This window comes from Symphalangus syndactylus, chromosome 13 (assembly GCF_028878055.3).
Source record: "Symphalangus syndactylus isolate Jambi chromosome 13, NHGRI_mSymSyn1-v2.1_pri, whole genome shotgun sequence".
In the NCBI taxonomy this organism is placed as follows: Eukaryota; Metazoa; Chordata; class Mammalia; order Primates; family Hylobatidae; genus Symphalangus; species Symphalangus syndactylus.
In genome coordinates, this window is record NC_072435.2 from 65,920,167 (window position 1) to 65,943,356 (window position 23,190).

At 41.3% G+C, this 23,190-nt stretch overlaps 1 protein-coding gene across 6 annotated transcripts in view; it reads right to left on the reverse strand.

Moving 5' to 3' along the window:
- PTPRB (protein tyrosine phosphatase receptor type B) overlaps positions 1-23,190 on the reverse strand; it is a 118,737-nt gene that overhangs the window by 18,531 nt on the left and 77,016 nt on the right. For all 6 annotated transcript variants that reach the window (XM_055239626.2, XM_055239625.2, XM_055239630.2 and 3 more), the window contains 11 exons: positions 21,958-22,221; positions 20,647-20,928; positions 17,143-17,421; positions 16,432-16,581; positions 14,029-14,272; positions 5,895-6,001; positions 2,195-2,294; positions 1,280-1,363; positions 1,171-1,188; positions 967-1,048; positions 275-365 (listed from right to left, as the gene is read on the reverse strand). In XM_055239626.2, coding sequence (XP_055095601.1) covers positions 275-365; positions 967-1,048; positions 1,171-1,188; positions 1,280-1,363; positions 2,195-2,294; positions 5,895-6,001; positions 14,029-14,272; positions 16,432-16,581; positions 17,143-17,421; positions 20,647-20,928; positions 21,958-22,221 — 1,701 coding nt within the window. The remainder of the gene's footprint in view (positions 1-274; positions 366-966; positions 1,049-1,170; positions 1,189-1,279; positions 1,364-2,194; positions 2,295-5,894; positions 6,002-14,028; positions 14,273-16,431; positions 16,582-17,142; positions 17,422-20,646; positions 20,929-21,957; positions 22,222-23,190) is intronic.

Sequence of the window (23,190 nt, forward strand, 5' to 3'; positions counted from 1 at the left end):
CCCCATTTACTGCTTAGCCTTCAAAGAGAAGCAGTAGGATCACATGGGGAAATGTCAACAGCGTAAGAGGACTTTCATAATCAGAATTTAAACTGGCTATTATCCCTCTGGAGGGAAGTGCAGGAATATACAAGCTATTTCTTATTAAAGGCATTCAGAGCTTGAGATTGTCCACATCAAGCTACATTATATTTCTTTAGCCTCATTTCAGTTTTGGAGAAAAATGCAGAAATGGCTAGAGGAAGACAGTATTACAAATTTTGACACAACTTACAGGGCAATATATTGTTGTATCGATTCTTCCCTCTATTCTCCGGCAAGAGTGCAATGTCACATGACTGGTTTCGGCCCACGTCTTTTAACTCCTGTTAGGTCAAACATAAGTTTGTAAGTGGAGAATATGAAATAGAATAAAGCAAATCATACAGTCCTGGAGATACATAATAATATGAAAATATATACACTAGCTATTGTTTATGAATGCCTAGTATTCAACATGCATTAGCTCTGATCCCCACAACAGCCCCACAAGGGAGGTGTTCTCACTGTTATACAGGTGAGGCTCAGACAGGATAACTGATGTGCCCCAGGTCACCCAAGTGGCAAACCTGAGAATCAAATCCAAAAGCTACATGCTTTTTGTGAAACCACAGCATCTTCCAGCCAAGCAAATGGCCAGGCTGAATATCTGACAGCATTATGTGTGCATTTGAAATTTGTTCATTCTTCCTATCTGATCCAGGTAGTCCTTGGTTTGCTGTGTTATTCTGGAGCTCAAGCTGGCCTCTAAGATTAGATGGTATATTCTATTCAGGGCGTAGTTAGGCAGAGAAGAGTGCTCAGCTGAGATTCTAAGCAGCCTCCTAACTTCTGAGCTCAATCAGCCTATGATTACACAGTAAACATTAGGAAGGAAATTCTGCTAAGAACTAGGGATGCTGAAGCTTCATTCTGCCTGAGTTGTACCTCGTATTCCTTGGATAGAAGGTAGTTGGAGTCAGCCTGTAGCTTCATGAAATGCCCTTCAAACTGATTTATTTTTATTGGACTGTAATTAAAAATGAAACAAAAAGAAAAGAGAGTTACTGCAGAAAAGGGAAAGTGCCATAACTATTCTGACTCATATTTCAAAGGCAGATAATGTAGTAATTAATGTGTTCTCTCTCTTACCAAGAAGTTTTCCGGTTACTGTGAAGGGAAGCCAAAAGAAGACTTTGTTAGCAAATTTCACATAATACCATCTTTCAACAAATTATATGAAGGCAAATGTGGTGCTTACCTTTTCTGGCCCAGGTTTAAGTGGACAGATAATGGTCGATCCCTACGAATGCTCAGACGGGCAGAGGGTCTTTCTCGACCATGGCTGAAACATAAGGGAGATAACTTTTATTCTGATTATGATACTTGGCTTGAACACATTTTTCCATTTATGGTAAGGCTGTGGATGTTTGTGCAAATATGGATTTTTCAGTATTCATATAGATTTGCACTCAGCCAACATCTCTGAGGGAGGGAAAGGAAAGAGAATAAAGTGGATCATTCCCACCCAGAAACGGATCTCTGCAAAAACTGAAGATTTGTCTCCTGGTTTTTGGCTACAGGTTATAATCACTTCCCACATTCTCAATAAAACTTTGCTTAAAAAAAATCCAGTAAATTTCAGATGCCAGACACGACTTCAATAAAGAGGAACATGTGCCAAATTAAGAAAAAAAAATTCACTAAGAGAAGAAGGCACGACACTGGGGCCACATGCTATTTGGTTCTTTTTGGTCCCTTCTTAAATTAGGATGGCAGATATGAACTACAAAATGGTGATGTCAACCACACTTTTCAGGATATTTCAGAAAAGCACTTGGGCATGCAATTTGCAAACATCTCTGTCTTCATGAGGATATGAACCACACACACAAATATTTTTCTCCTGTGCAAAAGGAGTCACTTCATCTTTAAATAAAGCTATAGATGGCCCCTCAGTCCTTTGTTAAGGGCTGAATTCATCAATGGGATATAAAAGAGCTGAGAAAAGTGAGTCATGGCTTTAAGAGTTTGACTTGTTTTTATTGAGAAAACAGTGACCATTTAACCTGGAAAAATTAAATTATTTTCCCTGCTCAGTTTTCAGCCTAAAGGGAATTTTCAGTTGCATTTTTAAAGTTGTGGGTCCAATCGCCAAAAGGATCTTTGTACTTACCTCACTTTCTGTCTGCAGATCAATAAGGCAACAACAGCCACTAGCATGCCAATTAAAAACAGACCAGCACTCACACCTTCAATAGCTCCAAACAAGGGCTCTACAATAATCCAGATAGAAACAACAAATGCAGGTGGGAAAATTAGTGCTAGGGAACCAGTAAGAAAGCTATCGAAGCCCTATCTCCCAAGTAATGTTATTACAAATAGAATTCAAGTGATGCCCATGATGAGGCATTTACTTTCCAAAGGCTAGGAGTATGCACCTAAGAAGATGAAAGGCTGGCTCCCACCCTGTAGCAGTGAGGCCAGGTGTCACTGTATACTTTTGAAGTTAATGGTGTATAGCTTATAGAGGAATTTTGGACTTTGCACTTGTATATAAAGCTTGGGGCACCTAAGATAAAGGCCGTAAGTTTGCCACCAAGATAAAAATGCAATTTCATTTATATAAAACATGTTACACAGCATCTGGGGCTTTGGAAAATCCAGTGGATTGCTTGGAGCTATTTCAAGAAGTCTTATTTTTATTATCTGGTATGGTACCGCTACTGGGAGTTTATGAAGAGGTAAGAGTGGCCTCATTTTTAAAATAGCTTTATTGAAACATCATTCACATAGCATGCAACTCACCCATCTAAATTGTACAATTCAATGGTCTTTAGTATAGTCAGAGTTTTGCAAATGTCACCACAATCAATTTTAAAACATTTTCATCACCCTCAAAAGAAACCGCATACCTATTAGCAGTCAGTCCCATTCCTCCCTCCCCGCGATCCCTGGCAACCACTAATCTACTTTCTGTGTCTGTGGATTTGCCTATTCTGGACGTTTCATAGAAATGAAATCATAAATCTATGATCTTTTGTGACTGGCTCCTTTCACTTAGCATAACGTTTTCAAGGTTCATCCATATTATAGTATATACCAAGATTTCATTCCTTTTTACGGTTGAATAATAGTCCATTGTATGGATATATCACATTTTGTTTATCCATTGATGGACATTTAAATTGCTTCTACTTTTTGGCGATTATGAATAATGCAGCTATGAACATTCATGTACAAGTTTCCATGTGGACATATGTTTTCATTTCTCCTGGGTATATACTGAGGAGTGAAATTGCTGGGTCGTATGGTAACTCTAGGTTTAATATTTCTATAAACTGTTTTTCAAAGCAGTGACACCATTTTACATTCTCATAAGCAGTGTATGGAAGGTTCTGATTTCTTCATATCCTCACTAACTCTTGTTACTGTCTTTTTGATTATAGCCATGCTACTGGGTGTGAAGTGGTATCTTCTTGTGATTTTGATTTGCATTTCCCTAATGACTAATGATGTTGAGCATCTTTTCATGTGCTTATTAGTCAACTGTACATCTTCTTCGGAGAAATGTCTATTCAGAGCCTTTGCCCATTTAAATATTGTGTAATTTGGCTGGGCACGGTGGCTCATGCCTGTAATCCCAGCATTTTGGGAGGCCGAGGCAGGCAGATCACAAGGCCAGGAGTTCGAGACCAGCCTGGCCAACATGGTGAAACCTTGTCTCTACTAAAAATGCAAAAATTAGCCGGGTGTGGTGGCGCATGCCTGTAGTCCCAGCTACTGGGGAGGCTGAGGCAGGAGAATTGCTTGAACCTGGGAGGTGGAGGTTGCAGTGAGCCAAGGTGGCATCACCACACTACAGCTTGGGTGACAGAGCAAGACTCCGTCTTGAAAAAATATATATCTATATGGCCTGGCGCGGTGGCTCACGCCTGTAATCCCAGCACTTTGGGAGGCCGAGACAGGCGGATCATGAGGTCAGGAGATCGAGAACATCCTGGCTAACACGGTGAAACCCCGTCTCTACTAAAAATACAAGAAATTAGCCGGGCGTGGTGGCAGGCGCCTGTAGTCCCTGCTACTTAGGAGGCTGAGGCAGGAGAATGGCATGAACCCGGGAGGTGGAGCTTGCAGCGAACCGAGATCACACCACTGCACGCCAGCCTGGGCAACACAACCAGACTCTGTCTCAAAAAAAATAAAAATAAATAAAAATAAAAAAAATATATATTATGCTATATATATAGTATAATTTATGTTTTTATTATTAAATTGCGAGGCGAGGTAAGATTTCTTTATATGCTAGATACTCAGCCCTTATCAGATATGTGATTTGGAAAATAAATACTTTCTCCCTATTCTGTAGGTTGTCTTTTTACTTTATTGATAGTGTCCTTTAAAGCACAAGTTTTTAATTTTGATTAAATCCAAAGTATCCATTTTTTCTTTTGTAGCTTATGCTTTTGGTGTCATATCTAAAAAGCTATTTGCTAATCCAAGGTTACAAAGATTTACACCTATGTTTTCTTGTAAAAGTGTTACTGTGTTATCCCTTAAATTTAGGTCTATGAAGTGGCCCATTTTTGAAGTTGCATTTTAAGACCTTAGATTTGTTTGTTCCATGTTGCTTTTCAAGACTCATCAAATCAACACAATCATCTTTCCTTGAATGTTGTTAATATCCTTTTTTGAATATACATTTACTGTCTTCCTGTACTGGACTACATGCAATTTTTGTCGTGTAACAATATTTCAAAGAGGAAAGGATTGTGTTTACAAAGTCCCTACATTAAATTATAAGTAAAGACATCTAAATCCTCTTAACTGTGTTCTCATCCCCCTTTGGCTTGAAATTGGGAGATTATCCCTATATTTGGCATAAATAGATTGGAATGTTTGTGAGGCTGAGTCATCTTTTGTCATGCAGCACGAGAGACAGTTTTAGCTGTAAAGAACTTCCCAGACCCGGAGATCAAGCACTGCAGAACACGGGTTCCAGGAAAAGGCTACACAGACGATGGTGTTGAGAAAGAAGGTGATGAAATGATGCTATTCTCAGCCTGGTGGAAGTATTCAGAGACAGGGCAGTGCAGAAGTTGTACACTTGGGCAGAAAGTGCCAGACTTTCAGCTGCACCATCTTGGGCAAATTACTTAATCTCTTGGTGCCTCATGTCCTCATCTTTAAAATGGGGATGATAATAGCATCTACCTCAAAAGACTGTCATGAGAATTGGACAAGTTATTCCATGTAAAATGCTTAAAACTGTGTCTCCATAGAGAAGGTGAACAGTAAATACTAGCCACTATTATTACTCAGGCTTTCCCTCTAACACACTAGAGAAGTCTCTTTCAGAAATTGGTATGTATAGTCTTTTATATTAATGGTTTTTAATACTACAAAGTCAACACATAATAAGCAAAAGGAAGAAAAATCACCTGTAGTTCCATTACTTTGAGATACACATCATTAATACTTTGGTGTTTTTTTCTTTTAGTCTTTTTTTCCTGAGCATTTCTGTGTGTATGCATATATACATTCTCACTTTTAACTGAAAGCCTTTTGTAGTAACTTATATTTTGGCCTGTGAAAACTCTTGATTTTAATGGTTTTCATTCACTATTTAGAAAATAATTCATTTTTAATAGAAAAAAATACTATACTTCCACCTTCTTTTTAGATTAACCCCCTTTCAATCCATTCTTCTAGAGAAGTTGTACAATCTCTTTGATCCACATCAATTTTTGGTCACATAAAGATTAAGTTTCAAATGAAAATAAATGTTCCCCCCACCATCAGCCACTATCTCCCCATTAGAGGCTCTTGTAGGTGACATGGCAGTTGGTAGAACATGATGTAAAGGTTAGCCTTACCTGATTCAGTAGTGATGGGTAAAGAAAAAAATGTGTCTGAATAGAGTGGCTTTGTGAATTCCTTCAGGTCCTCATCAAAGAGCTGTGTAAAAGCTCGAATGCTGATTCTGAAAAGAAAACCAATTTATTTAACTATAAATTAGTTGTTGAACACAGTAGCTGAAAAATGTGGTCAAGGAGAAATAGGGCGGGTTCCTGGTCAGTGTGTAGCAGGGTAGAATATGAGTTATGGAATCAGATAGACCCGGGTTCATGCATTCATTCATCAATTTATTCATAAATATTTATTGAGCCCCTGCCACACGCCAATCACTGTTCTAGGAGCTGGGACTTCGCAAGGAACAAAACAAAGTCCCTGCCATTCCAGGGGTTACATTGTCATGGAGGAAGTCAGACAATAGACACACAAATATAATAAATCAGATGAGATGTGTGCTATGAAAAAGAAAAGAGCAGGGTAAGGAAGATGGAAAGCAATGGGAATAAAGCATGTGGGACTGCTTTATTCAGAATGGTAGTGATGAAGGCAGTGAGTGAGAAGTGTTGGATATATCGAAGGAAGAACTAAAAGATTTGCTGATGAATGTAGAGTATGGATGATTCCACATGTTCTGGCTGGGGAACAACTGGAAGAATGGAGGTGTCATCTACTAACAGGAGGGAAAACTATGGAGAAGTAGACTGGGGGGTTTGAGAAGATCCAGACAGATCAGTTGTGGAGGAAGTAATTCTGAGATGCCCATTAGCGAAGTCAAGTGGCCCAAATATCAATATTATTGTTGTTGTTGTTATTTTAACTTACATATCTCATCTTTTGGCACTATTTTCTAAAGGTCATTTTATCTAAAAATATTCTAATATCATATTTATTGTCAACAGGAAATATTTGTTAAAGGCCTTTATAAATCGCTGAAGTTAAAAAGAGATGTATGGTCACTAGTCTTGGAAACTTGAAAGACAAAATATAAAGGAATCAGTCAAACAGCAAAATAAGAAAGCATATATACAGTGGCAAATGAGGAATGGTAGAGTATGGAGGAAACTGTGTGGGCATAGGAGGTAAGGTGGCTGGGAGCAGAGAGCTCAATGAAGAGACTGCTGAGATAGTCAGGCCAACGACACAGGGCCCTGGCCTGGAGCCCTGGCAATGAGAATGGAAAGAAGACTGAAAGGCACTGAGAGGAGGAACTAGGTGGGGCCCAGACTGAAGAGAAGCAGGGAGGAATCAAGGATGGCCTAAGACTTGAGCTCATGTCACTCAAGAGAACAATGGGATCATTGATAGAAATAAGGAGAGAGGCTGGGCGCGGTGGCTCACGCCTGTAATCCCAGCACTTTGGGAGGCTGAGGCAGGCGGATCACCTGAGGTCAGGAGTTTGAGACCAGCCTGGCCAACATGGCAAAACCCCATCTCTGCTAAAAATACAAAAATTAGCCGGGCTTGGTGGTGGGCACCTGTAATCCTGGCTACTTGGGAGGCTGAGGCAGGAGAATCACTTGAACATGGGAGATGGAGGCTGCAGTGAGCCAAGATCATGCCACTGCACTCCAGCCTGGGTGACAAAGCAGGACTCCATCTCAAAAAAAAAAAAAAAAAAAAAAAAAATTGACAGACTGGTGAAGAAGGAGGATACACTTTGCTTGGGATATACTTGATTTAGAGGGACAGTGAGGCGTTGATTTAGAACTATCCAGCTGACACTGGAGTTATTCCAGTCACCTGAGCAGGAGAGTTGCTGAGGTGGCTGTCCATATGTCCATGTGGGATAGTGCCTGAAAATCAGCTGGTCATAAATTCAATAAACAAGCAAGATGCAGCTACAAACACACAGATTTGTAACCTCTGCTTGAATGAGAAGCCTGTGATCCCTCTCATAGGACCTAAGTTTCGTGCTCGCTGCATAAGTCAGCCCAGTCTGGAGAGCTGCACTCAATTTCTGGGGGCATATTTTAGGATGAATTAGAGATCATTTGAGGTGACTGACCTGAACAATGATACAGAAGACTTCAAGGGATATAATATTTAGCTTCAGATTTAAGGAAGGCTGCCATGTAGAAGAGGAAAACAACATGATTATTTTTCTTCTTGAAGGAAGAATTAGGCTCTGTAGGCTGAATTTATAAGGAAGGAGGAGTTTAGGAACATTAAGCTGTTTTCTAACATTAGAATATGAGCTGCCTCCTAGGTTGAGAGCTCCCAGTCACTGGGGGTTGGAGGATGGGAGTGGGTTTCAAGTAGAGGCTGGAGGAGAAGCAGTCCCAGGGAAGCTGGAGGAGGGCATCGCTGCACTAAGTTAAAGATTGGCTTGGGTGACTTCTTGAGTCCCTCCTATTGTGAAGATTCTCTAATTGAACTGATGGAGTATTAGGCTTGGTTTATATGGGAAAACTTCTACTAGTGTTAATTTCAATTCTATGAAAGTGACGAGAAGTACTCTTTTTTTTTTTTAATCTATATTTCTTGAACCCAGAGGTATCTGGGCATGTCCTGTGATAATGCTGAAGCAGTACTAGGCCAGGGCAAATTGTTCTGACCCTGCTCCCCCTTCTTCTAACTCATGCCCAGATCCGAGTGTAATCCTGTAAAATGAACATCAAGATGATAATGATAAATCACATCTATAACTTCCATCTCCAAAAGATCCATTCCAAGTCAAAAGGTGTTCTTCCAGGAATAACAGCCTGTTAATGGAAGTATATTGAGAAAGGTCCACAAAGGGAAACAAGCAGTCACCACACATTAAAGGGGAAGGTGAGGAGTTGGTGTGTTTTGCTAATTTTGGAAGGCAGCTATGCTAACCACTATAGTACCAGTACCTTGGCAAATGTGTTGCTAATTTATTATACATTTGGAAATTCAGTGTCTCTCTGATAAGAGTTTCTTATTTATAAGTGTGGAAAGACTTTTTTTCTTTTTCTTTCTTCTTTTTTTTTTTTTTTTGAGACAGGATCTTACTCTGTCACCAGGTTGGAGTGCACACTGCAACCTCCACCTCTCGAGCTCAAGTGATCCTCCAACCCCAGCCTCCTGAGTAGCTGGGATTACAAGTGCCCACTACCATGGCCAGCTAATTTTTGTATTTTTATTACAGATGGGGCTTTGCCATGTTGTCCAGGCTGGTCTTGAACTCCTGGGCTCAAGCTATCTGCCTGTCTTGGCCTCCCAAAGTGCTGGGATTACAAGTGTGAGCCATCGCGCCCAGCCATAAGGACTTTTTCAAACATGTTTCTGTTTGATCATGTTCAACCTCTCCAATATAATAAAGAAGTTTATTATATTACTTCAGAGGTTTGGAACCTGAAGCTAGGAGAGAGTCCATGTCTTCTCGAAGATCACACAGAAAGATGATGAATGAAAACTGAACTTCATATTTCTGGCTCCTAGTGCACATCTCTTTTCTTATTTCCTCACGGCTTAATTTTTGGTTAAAAGCAATGACTTCTGGCTGGGCCCAGTGGCTCATGCCTGTAATTCCAGCAATTTGGGAGGCCAGGGCAGGCAGATCACATGAGGCCAAGAATTTGAGGCCAGACTGGCCAACATGGTGAAACCCTATCTCTATTAAAAATACAAAAATTAGCCAGGCCCATGGTGATGTGTGCCTGTAGTCCCAGCTACTTGGGAGGCTGAGGCATGAGAATCGCTTGAATCCAAAAAGTGGAGGTTGCAGTGAGCTGAGATCATGCCACTGCACTCCAGCCTGGGCAACACAGCAAGACTCTCTCTCTCTCACACACAGACACACACACACATACATACACACACATACACACACAGGCCATGACTTTTGTAGGAAGGATGAAAAAAGCCTGGGCTAGGAACAAGAGGATCTGAAGTCTAGTTCTCCCTCTTACTCCATTGCTGGCTACTTGAATGGTCCCTAAAGTTCTTTATGCCTCATCTGTAAAATAAAAGCTATAACAACCTTGACATGGTCTGCTCTGAAATCACAAGTGTAAACACAAAGTACTGAATGGATGCAGATAAAAAGGACCTTTAGGAAGGAGATAATTACCTAGTATAGGTTCAGCTTAAAATTAATGGGTTATCAGGCACTCTTCCCTTAAAACTTTTCCAAAAATGAATATCACAACTACTTTCCCCAGCCCAGCACTTAGCACCCACCCACAGTCCTCTCTCGTCCTATCATCCCAGTCTACTCCTTTTTATTCACCCTCTGTTTGAAACTGGACTGTTTGTTCTTCTCTAAACAATTTGTGTATTTAAAACTCCACACTTTGACTCCCACTATTCCTTCCACATTAAATCTCCTTCTGTCCCTATCTGGGTATTTCTAAATCCTTTCCTGTGTTTTAATACATCCTTTGAGAAGCCTTCTGAACCTTCACAGAATTTATTTTCCTTTATTCCTTATGTCCTTCAACATTTCGGCCTCTATTTTGCAGATGTGGCTTCTTTCTGTCTCCACACTGTAAGCTTCTTGAAGGCAGTGGTTCCACCTTATTTATCTATCACCCAACAACACGTATTGCCAGAGAAGGCAATAAAACATGTGCTGAATATATTATAGAAAGATAATTATGAATATGACACAATAACAAGACATTATTTTTAATGAACAAATATCTGATAGATTTTTTTTCCACTTTAAATGTGTCCAGAATCAGAATTCTATAGCAGAAAGTTAGAGATCATGTGGTTCAGTTTCCTTCCTTTGAAGAGAACGAGGTCAGGAGAAGCTGACCACCTTACTATGGTCACACTGCTCTTCTATTTAGAATAAAAACAAAACCAGACCAGCACTTTCCTAACCTTCCAACTCTCTCACCATAATGATCTGCCCTTTCTCTTTCCATATGGAACAATGGAATAATACATGTGAATCACAGGAACCCAACAATGAATGAAACACATTATATCTGTTGACATAATAAACTTGCATATCAGCTAAACCTAGCATTTCCCATTTCTCAATCCTAATTATTCTTTTTCCGTGCTATTTCCTATCCACCTATTCCCTTTGGAAAAAAGGATGCCTAACAACAAGGAGGGTCACTGTGGTGATGATTGTCTTGAGACAGGCAGAATTCTGACTGGACTGAGTTCAGCAGCCACCACACAAGAGGCTGATTTGCATGTGGTTTTCTGATGTGCTTTGGGAGACGACACCTGCTCTCATCAAGCATTATCTGTCTGGCATGCTTTTAACAATACTGAAGTAAACATATATATTGGAGAAATATAGGAAAGGTGTGTTCTGAAAGACAAATATGTACACAGAGATGATGACGCCATAACACCAATGTGTGACTTCCTTAGAGCATCTTGGCTCATTCCCGTATTTGTTCATAAACATTTCACAAGCACATCTTTTGTGCCAGGAACTTGCCATATTGTTTTGTAACCAATGATACATCTGTCTCCCTTGTTGGACTGTGAGTTCTTGCAGTCTAGTGAAGAGGGCAGGTAATTTGATAAAGGGTTAAAAGCCACTATAAATGTAGGATTAGAGGAATGTAAGGAGACAGTGATGTGGACGTGGACATGGAGCTGATGGAGCACCCAACTGCCCAGCTGCGGGTTGACAGGATAGTGTGGGTGGTTGAGGGTTGAGCTGGCTTTTGAAGTGTGTGGAGAATTCGCCAGCCAGATAAGAGCGGAAAGCATCTGAGAGTGAAATTATGCAAAGGCTCAGGGGTATAAAAGAACCATGTCACATTCAGGAACTCTGAGGAGTGAGGAGTAGCAAGAGAGCAGTGGGTACTTGGAGCAAATATGGTTGGAGACAAGGCTGGTGAGGCAGGCAGGAGAAAGCAGGGCTTAGTATGCCCTGTGCTGGAATCTGCTCTTGCTCTGGTAAGTGAATGGGAACTATGGGAAAACCTTAATATAGAAGGGACATGACTAGGTTTGATCTGTCACATACTCAGGACTACTACTTAGGACAACCTTATGGAGCTTTGCAGGTGAGGATGATGAGGATTAGAGAATTGAAATGCTGCTTACACAGTTAAAAAGTGGCAGAGCTGGAACTCAAATGCAGGGGCTCTTCCAAAGACCTCCGCAGCTACTATGGGTGCTGGGAGATTGGTGGGCTCTGGTCCAGACACAAATTTTTTATAGCTTCTTACTCTCTTTGAAATTTAGTAATGAGTTATCTTCACCCCTTCCCTTTCCATAAGTAAATAAACTAAATCAGCCTCAATTTTCCAACTCAAAAAGAAAATAGCCCTTAGGTGACTTTTGCTCGAGTTTCCTTGAGCCCAGGTAACCAAGGAGCTGAGGAATCTCTTGAATCTTTTTTTTTTTCTTTTTTGTTTTTTAGATGGAGTCTTGCTCTGTCACCCAGGCTGATCTCAGCTCACTGTAACCTCCACCTCCAGGGTTCAAGCAATTCTCCTGCCTCAGCTTCCCGAGTAGCTGGGATTACAGGCATGCACCACCATGCCTGGCTAACTTTTGTGTTTTTAGTAGAGATGGAGTTTTACCATGTTGGCCAGGCTAGTCTCGAACTCCTGACCTCAAGTGATTCGCCCACCTCGGCTTCCCAAAGTGCTGGGATCACAGGCATGAGCCTCCACGCCCGGCCGCATCTCTTGATCCTTATAGGAAATGATAAATCCTGGTTTTTGGATCTTTTATGTTTCTCCCTTGTTCTTCTGAAATCTCATTTCCTTTAGGTAGGCTCATATGGTCTCTTTTTGAAGTAAGTATGACTAAAAAGTTTGTGTGTGTTTAATCTGGAGGTGCTGACCTTGGCTGGGAGGTAACAGTAAGTGTCTGGTGAGTCCTGGATAAAGGTAGCTTTACAGAGTTCCTGCCAAAAATGAGTGCTTTGTTTTAGGAAAAACATCTGTCTGACTTTTTTGATGTGAGGGAGGGGCTAAGAACTCTCTCGGGTGTAATGCTGTGTCATAGTCTCCTTTTGGAACTGGCAGGAGAGTTTTTTTCTACTGAGACCTAGGAGTGATACTTCAAATATGTGAGAACCAATAAGACCTCAGCATCAACAAAGCAGAATGAACGCTGGCCCATGGAAAACCTAATTTACTGCCATATTGGTTAGGTATCAGCTCTTCCAACACCCAACAGAGAAGGTACATCCTCTGCAGAAGTAATAATCTTGGATGTCAGTAGCTCTATATCCAAGACAGTAGCCTAGGTTCCCTTTCTCTTGAGGATGCTGATTGGGATGCTATATACTTCTGCTTGTACCTGCTTTCTGAAAACACAGTGCAGAACAACAGCACTGCCAGTTCCTAGGGCAGAAGGGCCTAGTGACTGCAGTGATGTTTCCCGGAGCCAAAGCCAAACAGCTGCTCCTTTTCGTTAGTCATCTGCATGGGGAAAAAAGGGTGTTCCCATTCATTCAGGGGCCTTTGCCTTCCAGAGTTCTGTCTGGAGCAACGAGCGCTTCCATCTTTAGATGCTTTAGAAGGTAAATAAGTGAGTATAATCTCAGTTCACATTATAAGTAGAAGATATAACTTCATATTGTTTTCGGATGTCCCTAAACTCAGTCATTTTATTTGGACATTTTTACAATAATGAGCAAGGTAAAGTATTGGACTCATATTTAAAAAGTTGTAGAAGGGCCGGGCATGGTGGCTCACACCTGTAATCCCAGCACTTTGGGAGGCCGAGGCAGGCAGATCACTTGAGGCCAGGAGTTGGAGACCAGCCTGGCCAACATGGTGAAACCCTGTCTCTACTAAAAATACAAAAATTAGCCAGGTGTGGTGGCATGCACTTGTAATCCCAGCTACTCGGGAGGCTGAGGCAAGAGAATTGCTTGAACCAGGGGGGCGGAGGTTGCAGTGAGCCGAGATGGCACCACTGCACTCCAGTCTGGGCAATAGAGTAAGATTCTGTCACAAAAAAAAAAAAAAAAAAAAAAAAAAAAAATTGTAGAAGAAAGAACAATCTATTAAGAACCTTCAGTTCTTCCCTTAATGAATTGGAGCTTTTGCATAGTGCTGAAGTCCCTTTTCACACATCACCTGCAAGTGGAGGCAGGAATCCAACTTTTATAAATTACCCAGTAAAATGCAGAGTACTCTTGTAATGTAGGTTATTAATCTATGGAAGCTCACATGCATCAGATGCTCAGACAGCTGAGTGCCTAGTAATGTAGCATGTCCCTTCTAGCAAAACAGTGGTAATACATCTAACCTGTAGGCAGTGTGTGGCTTCAGTGGTCCATCACAGAATTTTTGCTGAGTGGGATCGCATTTTCCACCTAGGCTCTCCATCTCTGCTCCAAGCTTAATGTTAAAACTCTTGGAGTTGCTGTTAGGATTTTCGGCACATTTGCTGGCAAAATAATTAGTCTGATACACCCGAATGGAGGCGTTGTGCCTGTATTCCAGGTAGGAAGGGAGAGGGTGCTGCTGTTCTGGCTTCAGCTCATCACTGCCTGGAGGAGAAAACCCACAGTTAAGGACTGCCTTTCGTGTGACTTAGGTGATTTCAGTGATTTTAAATTAGGTTTCTAAGGCTGCCTCCTCATCCACTATCTCTGGCCATTTCCAAAGTACAGATTCTGCAATCTCAAAGAACGATGTGAAATTCTCCTAATAAATTTTAATTCACTTTTTCCAAAATACATAAAAATAGTGTGTATATAAAATACAGACACACACACACACACACACACACACACACAGCATCATTTTCCTAGGAAATAAAATGAGGGTAGCTCATTGCATTAAATGATAGCATGTCTCACAATTCCAGAGTGTTGGACAACTCCCATTGTGAGTGAACCCACTTGATAAACTCTTTATCTTGCCAATAACCATTGTAGTTGAGCTAATAAGGAAACCCCTATGACCTGGGAAATAGGACAAAGATAAAAGAAATCATGTCCTAGGCCAGAGTAGTCATCCCACAAGGCGCGCTCCACATGCCATGCCCAGTTTGATTATTGCTCTGCGTGTGGATCTGTTATCTTGAGTACAGTTTAATCCCCGTCCAAATTTGGCCCATTACTCAGAGCACTTCCCAGAACTCTTCCCCTGTGCACCCAGCCTGCTGTGTGTTTTGGCACTGCAAACCAGTTTTGATGTTGGCTGGAGAAAAGCGTTTAAGTAGAAAGATAAATACTATAGAGATCAGAGACTGTTTACAATGAGCTTCAAGAAGTGGTGCAGTGAGGGTTTACCATAGCATCCCGGATTCTTGTTTAATAAAATTTGCTCATAAGTAGGTCTTAGAAATATTTTGTTGGCAGTAGTTAAAAAGAAATGTTGTCTTTAGCATGAGTATGTACACTACAAATGGCATTTATATGAGATGGATTGTTAGCTAACCTGAAAATCACAGCCCATCTCCATGGACATCAATAATGGGAAGGCTATCTGGCTGGGGAACACAAGGCTACTTTCTGGGGTGTGACTTTTTTGGTTACTGTCTTATATTCATGTAGCAAAACACTGTCTTCATTGCAGTCTAATTAAGTCTAAAGTCTTTCCACAGTTCACCAATTTATCTTCAATTATGTGGTGTGAGGAAATCTGGGACACACCACTGACCCTTGAAATTATTTAATTAATTGTGCATAACCAGATTTAGTACAATTAAATAAACTGTGAAAGCACATAGACTGTTAGATACTGTGAGCCTAAAATACCCATTGGCCTAGAAACTGCCTCACAGTTTGTCAGGTTTCGAGTTTCCCCCTTACCCACAAATGGGTCAAAATTATCAGGGATGCCTAAGAAACTCATGCAGCACCTTAAACAGTATAAAAATATATAAGAAAGGTAAACTATATTAATGTCATTCCAGGCACAAGCATCTTTTTTGGAGAAATAACACACAAGACCTCAATGGCAAATACATACATGGACAGGTGTGCCCCAAATACAACACTCTTACAGGTGGTTTGACAAATGCTGATTTAATAAGCTTGAAAGCTCATACTGAGTGGTTGTACGTGATGTTGTGATAACTATTCCCTAGACTTTGTTCTTATCTGTAGGAATTAGGTAGATATTGAATAATTTAGGAGACTAGAGAATGAAACATACTATTCAAAATTCAGTGGAGAAGGGAAGAATGTTTCTCATGAACATCTTTTTCTTCTTTTAAGCTTTTGGTTATTTTTGTGACTTGGTGGGTGGTTTGCAAGTATGATCAGTTGAGGCATTTGAGACAGGGAGGGGTGAAGACGGTTGAGGCATATTAATGTTTAATGGTAGAACAAAAGAGTAGTGAACAAGACTGACCTAGTAATGAAGAGGACTGAATATTACATGCAATGCACTTTCAATAGTGCACGGCACGTAGTAAGGGCTCAATAAATGATGGTTATTGTTATTATCGTTGTGTTTGCTATTATCATTACTCTTCTATTTAATAATTAAACCCAGAGGATAACAGGCTTTACTGCCCAAAGAGCCTTTGGGCAGCTTTTTCTTACATCTCCCTGTGTCCAGCAGAGATAGGGGTGAATGATACAAAAATTACATTTTCTACTTAAGTTTCTTGAACTTTGTCACAGAAAGATCTCCCACATGACCGCTGAGAAGGCAATTCTGTGTCTCAGAGTGGAGTTAACTCATGATAACTTACCATCAGCCTCTCTCACCACCACTGTGAAGTATTTCACAGCTCCATTGGTGTCGCTGAACCAGCTGCAGTTGACAGTAAAGTTGATGGAAGATTTGCTAATTAGCACATCCTTTTCATTCACACGAATGTGGGGGGGTGGAGGAGGGGGGCCTGGAAAAAGAGGTGGGGAAGGAACCAAGAGGGGTCACAGCTCTGCTTTCACAGCATAAACAACAGTTAGTGAAATGAAGGATTCTGCTCTCCTGCATCATTCTGTGTGTGTGTGAGCGTGTGCCTGTGTTTAATGCTGTAATCAAGAAAGTCTCCCCCTCTCCTGAAGGAAAACAGGCACAGGAAGTGATTTGCCAGTGGCACATTAAGCATAATGAAAGAGGTAGCTCTTCAGCAGAATTTCCTGAAGTTGTAGCTTCAAATTGCTTAAGAGCTCCATTATAGCTCTAACTATATGAGGCAAAGTGATATATTTAAATACTAACTCATTCAGGTACTTTAAGACCATCTAACTTGTTTGCTGTCAGGGTACTTTACCCAGAGAAATGTTTCTATTTCTTGGAGCCTTTTAAGTCCTCCTCTCCAGGTGGCAATCAGATAGGCTTATGCAAAAGTGAAGTGTATGCAAGTGAATAGCAGTGATGGATATGATAGAGAAAGGTGCAGAGCCCCTTCACTTCGGTGACAGGAGGCTCTGTGCGCACCTCCAGGGACACTTACGGTCTATCATTGTGATAGTGCTGTCTTCAACCACCTCGCTGGCCATGCTGGCCGACTGCACTTTGATGGACACCAGGTACCTCTTATGGGGCACTAGCATCATGATGTTGAGCAGAGATTTTTCTTTCTCCAGCTTTCTGGAAAACTCAACTTCTTGGGTGTCCATTTTCCGGCATTCAATACTATAACCATCAAAGTCAGAATCAGGAGGGATCCAAGAACAGGCAATGGCTGTGGAGTTCTGAGGCCGGCAATGCAGGTTTTGTATCTTGTCAGGCTCTTAAGGAAACAGAGGAGGTAACACTTTTCAGAACTCAGGGAGAATTTTTTTTTTTTTTTTTTTTTTTCAGCTCCTTTGGGTCCAACTAGCTCTGAGATCTAGGTATAGGAGGGACAGACAGGCAAATACAGAGGGTCGTGGCTCACCCTAGCAGAGACACATGAGCATATATATCCCAGGGAACCAAGGCTGGGGTAGGAAAAGCTGGAGGACAAGTGTGGACAAGTCTGAGTAACAGTTAAAGAGTGCCTTGATGGGCTTATTAGTAGTTAGACATGGCTGAGGACAGTCTCTGAGCCTGAGGATATATCCATAGAGACCTCCCAAACGGAAAAAGCAAAGAAAACAAAGACTGAAAAGCAGAACAGAAGATCCAAGGACCATGGAACAACCACAACAGGTGTATCCTACACAAAATGGGAATACCAGAAGAAGAAAGAAAGGAACAGAAGAAATATCTGAAACAAGAATGACTAAGAATTTCCCACAAATAAATGTTAGACACCAACCACAGATCCAGGAAGCTCAGAAAACACCAAGGAGGATATATGCCAAAAAAACTATGCCTAGGCATATCGTTTTCACACTACAGAAAATCAGAGATAAAGAAAAATTCCTGAAAGAAGCCAGAGGGGGAAAAACAACTTACATGTAGAGAAGCAAAGTTAAGAATTATGTCCTCCTCTGAAGCCATGCAAACAAAAAGAGAGTGGAGTGAACACTTCTTTCACGTGTTGAGAGAAACAAGTACCTACTATGTGCCAGGTGCTCTCCTGGTTATTATGAACAGTATAGAGGGAAATAAGACGTTAGCCCTAAGCTCTAGGAATGGAAATGAGTCCAAAATAGCCGTAACACAAGGTAGAAAGGAAAACATACCAGAAGAAATGGTGAAAGAAGGTGCTATGTGGAGGCGGGGGGAGTGACACACAACGTTCAGCTGCTGGCTATTAATGATCAGCAGGAGTTAGTAAAAGCTGTAAGGCAGAGGTGACACTCTGCCAAGGTATCAAGAAAGAGGCATTCTACGTAGAGAAAAACCACAAACCCAGGTACCAAAGGAGGAGGTGCCAGGAGTGGGATGGTAGAAAATTGAGAACTGCAAATCATTCATTATGGTTGAAGCATATTTGTGAGAAATTGAGTACTGGAATCATTTTACACAAAAATTATAAACTTCTGTTCTATTTAAACTTCTGCTATTTTGGATTTTCTGTTACCCATAGCCTGACCCGATCCTAATAAATACAAGCCTCGAAGAAAAAAACAAAACAAAACAAAACAAAAACCAAGTTCCACCATAATCATTCCTCATGAAACACAGCACTGAGTCCCTCTTCATGGCAGTTTTTGTCCTCTTGAGCACTCCCCTTTTTGGTAAATGCCTCTCTTAAATTCTAGCACCCGGGACTGAATACAACAGTCCAGTTGTGATTTATAAGCCCAGCCTCTAACAGAGCTGTATGAGCTCTTAAACTGAGCACCTGGGAGGCTGTTGCGAAAGGCAGTCTCATGTGCATAGTCTATCACCCCCCATTTGGCTGTGTAAGAAATGGCCCTTGAGCTTAAGATACTTTCTTACCAAGAGATCGAGAGCCTACACAGTCTGTGCTGGGCTCATTGCCTTGTGTGGGAGTATCATTCCCTGTTGCAAGCTCAATGTATGCTCTTTTGTTCTGCTTAAGCATGTGTGTCACATGGCAGATGGTGAACACCAATGCTATAGTTGTCCTCTGAGGAGACAGGACAGGGTCCTTCTACTGTGGCCCGAGAGGGGTGCACTTAGCCACCTGCCCTCCACTGGCTGCTGGAAGAGACCATACACAATGCGCCCTTCTGTTTTCTGTTGTTGTCAGGGTTGAAGACAGCAAGTGCATCTCTGGGCAACCACTGCAGCTGGCCGTGGGGGACTGATGCATACTGTTGAGGCTGATCTTACTCTGTCTCTTCTCTATGTAAGTAAAGCTTTGTTCCATCCAGTGTTTGCGTTGTGTTTCCCTGGCTACTCTAATACCAGATGCAATGGGCAGAAGTGTTTAGAGTCCTGCCCTGGGTTTGGTAACCAGTGCAGGGTGTTCTGCTTAGCAGATTTCATGAACACAGCCCACAGTCAGCCACAGAAAACTCATCCTGAGCTTGCCATAAACTAAAACTCTTAGTTCTTTTTCACATGTTTCTCTTGACACACAAATAACTGCTCTCTGGATACAATGTGGCATAAAAGTTATACTTGTTATAGTATTAATGTTTATTAAAAAATAAAAACTACTTGCTTAAATTTCTAACTTTCAGCTATGTATTTTATCAACAACCAATAACTATCTGATCTGATCCCGGAAGCTACTTATACTGAGTATTACTGAAACACAAATATTTGAATTAAAGTCCCTACATTGAAAATCTCTCTTTCTTTGAGGGTGATAGCATCTATCCCAAAATGCCTTTGGGAAGAAACTGGTATATGCTTCATCATCGAAGTATTTTTATCTCAGGGACATACAGCAGTATGTGCTAACTATGATCCCTCTACTTCTAGTTTTGCCTCTTTCATTCTATTCTCTACACTGTACCCAGAGTAACTTTCTAAAGTGTAAATAATGATTATGATATCTCTGCTGAAATTCAGTGGCTCCAGTTGGTTCAGAATAAAGTTCAAAGTAGTTACCATGGAATACAAAACATTTTATGATCTGATTCCCTTAATCCTTACCTTTTATGCTGTGGCCAAATAAACTTCTTTCTTTTCCCCTATTAGTAGATCTTGTACTCTCCCTCCTCTCTGATCTTGGAATATTTTATTCTCTCTACCTGCAATATTCTCCACTTCTTCCCCTACCTCTACGTGGTAAATTTCTTTCTTTAGGTTTCTATTTGGATGTTTCCTTTTCCAAGAAGTTCTCTTGTATTGGGTCAGATTACCTAACGAGTGTCTCTATAGTACCACTTACTTCCCTCATCGCACCCAAAATATAATGTCTATTTACAAATAGTACGTCCTACCTAACTGTAAGCCCCATGAGGGCAGAGAGAGATTATTTCTTTATTGTCCCTTGTTGTTAACGTTGAATGAACGAACGAATCTACATAGACTTCTGCCTGAATTCAAATCCAGACCAATCCCATGTAAAAATATGGATTTAATCCAAGCCCTATTTGGGTAAGATGTTGAACATATACTTCCTCTTACTCCATTTGAGAAATAAGAGTAGCAAAACATGTCATACTTGTCCTCACAGATCCAAAAATTGGTTTGCTGTAAGTTTTCCAGGAATCACCACTGACAGTCTTGACACTGAATTGATAGGCTCTCCCTGGACGAAGACCATACATAATGCGTCCTTCTGATTTTCTGTTGTTGTAGGGGTTGAAGACAGTAAGTGCATCTCTGGGCAACCACTGCAGCTCAAAGTCGTTGTAGTCCGTCCAGTCTGGGGGCCCTTTCCACGTGATGGCCAAGGATGTGTTGGCAATGTCAGCAAATGACATAAGACTGGGAGGACTTGGAGCTGAATGTAGGAGAAAGTGAAAAATCACATAATCACATCTATGCCATAACACATACAAATAAGATAGCTGAGCAACATCAGACACACTTTTAATGTACTTTGTAGGAAGAGATAATATGATAATAATATAGTAGCAGGAGCTTTCATTAATAGTGTTTATTATGTGTAAGGCACTGTCCTCAAGCATTTTATGTACCTTTTTTTTTTTTTTTTTTTTTTTGAGACAGAGTTTTGCTCTTGCTGCCCAGGCTGAAGTGCAGTGGAGTGATCTTGGCTCACTGCAACCTCCACCTCCCAGGTAGCTGGGATTACCTCAGCCTCCCAAGTAGCTGGGATTACAGGTGCCCACCACTACGCCTGACTAATTGTTGTATTTTTAGTAGAGACAGGGTTTCCTCTTGTTGACCAGGCTGGTCTCGAACTCCAGACCTCAAGTGATCTGCCCACCTCGGCCTCCCAAAGTACTGGGATTATAGGCATGAGCCACGGCACCCAGCCTCATATACCTTTTCTTAAATATTCATAGCCAGATCTTCCTTACCATGGTGCTGTGGAGCATGAGTGTGCCCTGAATGGGTTACAAGTATGTGAAGGTATTAATTCCATCAGATTTTGGGGTACAGGGCTGACGTCCACAGACAATTATGTCCAGTTGCAGATAGCCTTGTTGATTAACCCCAGGGTGGCACATAGACATCTATGTGTGCCCATGACATAAAAACAGTTAGGAAGCACTGGTGATAGCCACACAGTGATGTATATGATTATTCCCACTTTGCAGATAAGAAAACTGAGGCCTAGAGATGCTCAATGACTTGCCCAGATTCATAGAGCTAAGCTAAGGACATAGTTCTTTGGGACCAAAGCCTTGTCCTTTATCTATTGTACCACAGTCCCTTCCCGAGTTCAGGGGCTAGCACAGGGTATATCATTATTGGCTTTATCTCTTGTCATTAAAATCAGAATCAAAATGTGTCTCTGGAAGCTACTTCCCACCATCCCTTGGCCATTGGCACCTGGGCTTCTCACCTGTTCTGCTCTCCGCTGTGACTTTATTGCTGAGATCTCCACTGTGAGTTACCACCCACAGCGTGTACTTCCTTCCAGGAACAAGGCCGTGAAACCGCCACTCGGTCAGGTCCTTGTCTTTCCAGTTTTCCTTCTTTGTGCCATTGGGATTATAGAGAATCAGCTCATAAAAGTCAAAGTCCCCAGAGGCTGGACTCCAGCTGAACCAAAGGCTGTCTGTCATGTTCCGATTGGACCCCCTGAGGTGACTCACAGAGGCTGGGACTTAAACAGAAGAAAAATTCTTACTGAGAACAAAACAGAAACACAGGCATTTTGGCCCACAGGTGAGAGTATATGCTATGTTGGGCATGTGGGTGAGTCGTACATATTGTAGTCAGATCTTGCCTACATTTCAGGCCATTTAACTTTAAGGGCATATGGACTAAAGATATGGTATAAATTAAAACAAAACAAACCAGGTGGTGACTTCTAGATGCTTGCCACATGGACCCTGATAAGCATGTAAAATGAAATCTTCATAAATGATGAATAAATCATTGTCATTTAGCTTATAAAAAAGGCCCAGAAAATGTATATACAAGGTTCCAGCTCCTCCCAGTGTGGCCTATCTCATTGCAGCCACCATCCCATAACAACCCTCTCTGGGTCTCTTTACATCCTCTCTACCCTCCTTTAGGTTCTCAGTTCTCTTGTGCTCTTTCTTATAAAATCTGTATTGGTACAACTTCATTTAGGGAGAGAAGTGTTAACAGTCACCCGTATTATTGTATAGATTAGTCATGCTGCCACCCATCCCAGTAGCTTTGCTATTTTTTGGAGAATGAAGACTGTTGCCACATTGGGGGACCTTTAAGCATTAATGAGCAGATAAGGAAAGATGTGCAAAGGGTGGGTTGCCTCAGAAATGATGACATCTAGGCAATTCTATTTGTGGTTGAGGCTTATCGCTGCTCTTTTTCACTCCTTTCAAAAGACAAACAGAACTTCTGTTGGGTGCCCTTGGAATATGTTCCCACATGGCTCCCCTCACCTTTAGGTCTCTGCTGGAATGCCTTCTCCTATCTAAAGCAGTTGCTTGTCCTGCCAAGTCACTATCATGACACATCATTTTTTTCATAGAATTTAAGGCATTCCCAGATCATCTCCCTTTGATGATCCGTCCTTGTCCTCTTCCCTCCCCGCTATTGCAGAGTTCTCTGAGGGCAGGGCCCTTGACTGTCTTGTTCACCA